This window comes from Nicotiana tabacum, chromosome 20 (assembly GCF_000715075.1).
Source record: "Nicotiana tabacum cultivar K326 chromosome 20, ASM71507v2, whole genome shotgun sequence".
Classification (NCBI taxonomy): Eukaryota; Viridiplantae; Streptophyta; class Magnoliopsida; order Solanales; family Solanaceae; genus Nicotiana; species Nicotiana tabacum.
Window position 1 is genome coordinate 152203213 of NC_134099.1, and position 4620 is coordinate 152207832.

Consider the following 4620-nt stretch of genomic DNA (forward strand, 5'->3'; position numbering starts at 1 on the left):
TTGTAACCAAACTCAAAATCAAGCTTTCCTCCTGGGTTATCAATTTCATGATCGAGAGTGCTGAAGATCCCACTAGTCTACCCTATGGCATGACAATCACTCATATTCTGGAAGCCCATCAAATTTCCCTGTCCAACTATCCTTTCATCACTGTCTCCAAGTCCTATAATTCTAGAGCCTTTGCTTGTATGGGCTATATGAATATCAAGGGCTCCTGGGTTAAGAAGAGCGAGAGTGAAGCAAAGCAGGCCCCTGTAGAACCCAAACCTTCACCCTCTGTTCCTCCACTTAATCTTGATAGTTCTGAGCTCAGTGAAAAGCTTCGTGCTATTAACTCTCAACTCTCTAAAATCAAGAACCTTCTCACAACTACTCAGTCTACTGTTGGTGACATTCATGTTATTTCCAAAGAAACAGGGTCTGACGTGTCCAAAATTAGAGTTGTTATTCTCAGAGTGAGGGAGAATGCTGTCAAAGCTTTCAGGGAGATTCATGACAGGTTGGATGGTGTGAGCATCTCTGCGAATGCAAGCTTCGAATAGTTAAAGGAGGCCATCTGCAACATCCTTACCTATTTCCTGCGCCGCTAGTGTGGTTGTTTTAAGACAATTTGTTTTCTGTTGGTTTTGGGCTGTGTTTTCAGCCTTTGGATGACTTTTATTTTTTTGCTGTAATGCTTTTGTGGGCTGTCTTCCCAGCAGTTAGATATTCACTTTACCTCCTTAGTTTTAATGCTATCTCTTTAGTTCTCGTCTTATTCCCTCTTTGCTGATGACAAAAAGGGGGAGAAAATCTATATTGTCCAGGTAGCATATGTATTTTTACAGGTACAACGGAGAAGTCGAATTGGTCACAGTCTAGTCGACTGCATCCATTGAGGGGGAGTATCATGGACCAGTCAAGTCAACTGCATACATTAAGGGGGAGTAAAACATAGGAAAGTCGACTGGTGTTTACTTCTTTTTATTACTATATTATTTTGCCATCATCAAAAAGGGAGAGATTGCTAGATCCAGTTGTAATGATGCAAATAATATACATGTGCAGAAAATGAATTACAAGAAGTCAAGAAGATACCACAAGAATGCTGGAGTCAATCATGATGAATAAGAGAAGAAATCAATTAGCAAAGGTTACCATACAATCAGCAAATCTGGACAACTAAGGAAAGGAATCACAAATCTGGACGAAATCCAATCAGCAAATCAATCAACAAAGAGCAACGTTGGAGAGAATCAAGCAAGCCTTAAGTTAAGGCACAATTCAGGGGCAGCATCCCGGAAGATCGAAAGTTATGAGAAGATTGGTACACGACTAAGTTTGGAAAGACAAACAATCAAGGAGCAAGTCTTCACTCGTATCTCTGCTGAAGGAAGGAAATCACAGAGAAACAATGGCTTACTATCTTATTCTTGGAAAGAATCAATTTCTTTTCAAGGATCAAATCTCTTGGGTTGTAAAGCCTCTACCATCCATCAAAGTATTTATATCCCGCCTTAAACCCTAGTCTGATATACTTTGATCGAACCAAAATCACTCTCTTTATTCTACTGCAAACAAACATTGTAGTTCACTAAGATCTGTTGTGTAACAAGTCAGGGAAAGAAAGAGAGCATAACACTGGTGAGACATTGTATCAAAAACGAGTGCTAGAGAAATTGTGTGCAAATTCACTACAACTGTACTCGGAGAAACACATTTACTAAAAGAGAACTCCCTTGCAACCCAAGGGGACTGGACTAGGATTCACATTGAATCCGAACCAGTATAAAATCCCGGTGTCTTTAATTCCTGCATTTACTTTCTGCAATTTACTTTCTTTTACTATATCTGTTGAATTATCATATCTAATCGACTACTCAATAAATTAGTCAACTAATAAGCGATTAAGTTTAAATATTTACAATTCAATCCCCTCTTGTACTTTCAAAAATCAAATCCACTTTCTTCCTAGTAATTGTAATAAGAAACCTTCTTTAATAATTTGCCAAAAAATTCATCATTGAAATACAAAGAAGATTAATTGAGGATGCATTAAAATGGAAAACAGAACAAACTAAACCTCGTCGCATGCATGGCGGAAAATAGGAGGAATTAAACAACCATATGTATCTTTCATTCCATGCTTATGCTTTTACCTAACGTTCTGAATTTTCAACCAACCAAAATGCCATCTTCCACTTTTCAACCTATATATTAAACACTTATATCTCTTTTTTCTATTGAATTAAGCTTCAAATTTTCTTTTTTTGGATCAAGAAAAAACATATTGTGCTTTGACTTGGCTTTGGACTTTAAGACATTAGACAAATCTGCCTCTTGTTCTTAGAAGGAAATTAAAGGTAAAAAGAATGGTGTCCTTGTGTTTTAATAATGTTATGCTTGTTCAGGCGTTCATTTTCCTATTGGTGAAGGATTCTACTGCTCATACTGACCAAGGTACTATGTTTTTTCTTTTTTTCCACACTTCAATATGAATATTAAATTCTCTAACATAAGAAAGCATTTCCTTCTTGGGGATATTTAAGCTTCTGTCCCTCGTGTGCATGCCTTCTGCAGTTAACCCAATAATTGTTGCTGATCATGAAGCTGAAAATGGTTTAGCCATGGCAGGAATGAGATATCTGAGTGAGGAAAAGGTATTAAATGATTTTATTTTGTTTCCGTATGTGATGTTGAGTGGCCGCCACTAAGTTTAAGGGGAAAATGAGAACTTTTCAAACTTGTGGCCGTGAAATTCATGACATCTTTTGCTATAAAAGCATGTCATTAATTATAAAATAATTTTTTTAAATTATATCTAAATATAGAAATGTAACCATTTTTTGGAACAGACTAGAAACAAAAAAAAAAGTCCGGTGCACTAAGCTCCCGCTAGGTAAAAGGTCCGGGGAAGAGCCGGACCACAAGGGTTTATTATACATAGTCTTACCCTGCATTTCTGCAAGAGGCTGTTTGCACGGCTCGAACCTGTGGCCTCCTGATCACGTGCCAACAACTTTACCATTTACACCAAGGCATCCCTAAAAGTAATATCACATAAAATGTGAAATAGAGGGAGTAGTATGTCTTTAATCTCAAGAAGAAATTGTGTTATACTAAAAATGAGATTAGAAACAGTGACGGTTCTTGAAATCTCAGGAAGTTTTGGAAGGTGTACCAGCATATGTTGAAGTCACCAATGCAGGAATTAGAAAATTGTTGACAGATAGAAGGAATTACACGAGGAAAGACGTGAAGAAAGTTGAAGATATCGTGGTTAAGAAAAAATCAAAGAACTCAAGTGCAAGTGCAACTCATGACTTTGTTGGCAATTTATATCAGAAAGGGCAAGGAGAGTTAGAATTAATGGGAAGTAGCCATTCTGTGAAGATAAATAGAGGTAGTTTCATGGTTTTCAGTGCTGATTATCACATGACAAGACAACACCCCTCTAAGAATAACTAAGGCAGAGAAACTCTAGCTAGGAATAATTGGGAGGGGGGGGGGGGGTAAGGAAATATAAAGAAACAGAAACCTTTCTTATTCCATCCTCTTGGTCTTCTTTGCTTTTCTTTGGTTTAACGTTGTTACTTGTATCTAAATATTCAATAAAAGATCAAACAATGTTCAAAATAATTTTCTACTTTACTCTCTCGTCCATAATAAGTGATATTTTGGCCTATGGCTAGGACTGTTCAAATCCAAATCGAAACTGTTAACCGAACTGATGGATTATTGGCTTATTGGTATCAGATTATCGGGGTAATGGATGGTAAAGGGATTGAAATTTTATAATTAACGACTTAACAGTTTTGGGGCGGTTTACTCAATTTTCTTATCGGGTAAACCGTTAATCCGTTAAGAATTTTTATATTTACACTTTTACCTCTATGTATATAAAGTACTATTGAAACACTGTGGTAGTTGACTCTACTCTCTAGCGATATAGTCTATTGTGGTAGTGCCATGACCCGAGTTCGCCCTCCGTGAACTATCGTGACGGCACCTAGTCTCTACGACTAGGTAAGTCTAACAATTTGCGGAAAAAGGAAAAGAAAGATAAAACTAGCCAAAAACTGCGGATAAAATATAAATAAAACGTTTAAGATGCCGCTCGGCATATACAAATATAAACTCTCAATCTGAAACAACTCCCAAAACTCGGAATCTCATGAATCACAACCTGTTCAATAATTACAAGTGTTCCAACTCCAGAATGTCTAAACAAAAGTAAATACACGAGAGCTAAAACTAGAGGGGAGAATAGAGAGGGACTCCTCGGTCTGCGGACGTGGCAGATATACCTCGAAGTCTCTGAAGATCGCCTAGCCTCACTGATGGTATGGCTGAGCCGAAGAACCTGGATCTGCACACGAAAAACATGTACAGAAAAGGGCATGAGTACACCACAATGGTACTCAGTAAGTGCCAAGCTTAACCTCGGTCGAGTAGTGACGAGGAAGGTTAGGGCCCTACTGATTATAGATGAAAAATAAGGCAAAACAGTATAGAATACGTAATTAAAGTGGTAACAGTCTATAACGAATAAAATCACAGAAAGAATCTAACTCAGTACACAGAAATAACAATAGGGGATCTCCCGGGATATCGTCCCGTATTCCCAAACGTAAATGTCCA

At 37.6% G+C, this 4620-nt stretch overlaps 1 protein-coding gene across 1 annotated transcript; it reads left to right on the top strand.

The window, feature by feature from the left end:
- Positions 1–2039: 2039 nt before the first annotated feature.
- Positions 2040–3475, top strand: LOC107788428 (uncharacterized). Its single transcript, XM_016610110.2, has 3 exons — positions 2040–2439; positions 2560–2639; positions 3142–3475. Exons 1-3 carry the CDS (start codon positions 2352–2354, stop codon positions 3445–3447), a joined length of 474 nt encoding a protein of 157 aa, XP_016465596.1. The 5' UTR covers positions 2040–2351; the 3' UTR covers positions 3448–3475.
- The last annotated feature ends 1145 nt before the right edge of the window (positions 3476–4620 follow it).

Excerpts from the sequence above, each read along its gene's own strand:
- LOC107788428 (XM_016610110.2), top strand. The coding sequence starts at position 2,352 with ATGGTGTCCTTGTGTTTTAATAATGTTATGCTTGTTCAGGCGTTCATT. Across the intron at positions 2,440-2,559 it reads TACTGCTCATACTGACCAAG|TTAACCCAATAATTGTTGCT; the intron begins GTACTATGTTTT and ends TGCCTTCTGCAG. Across the intron at positions 2,640-3,141 it reads GATATCTGAGTGAGGAAAAG|GAAGTTTTGGAAGGTGTACC; the intron begins GTATTAAATGAT and ends TTGAAATCTCAG.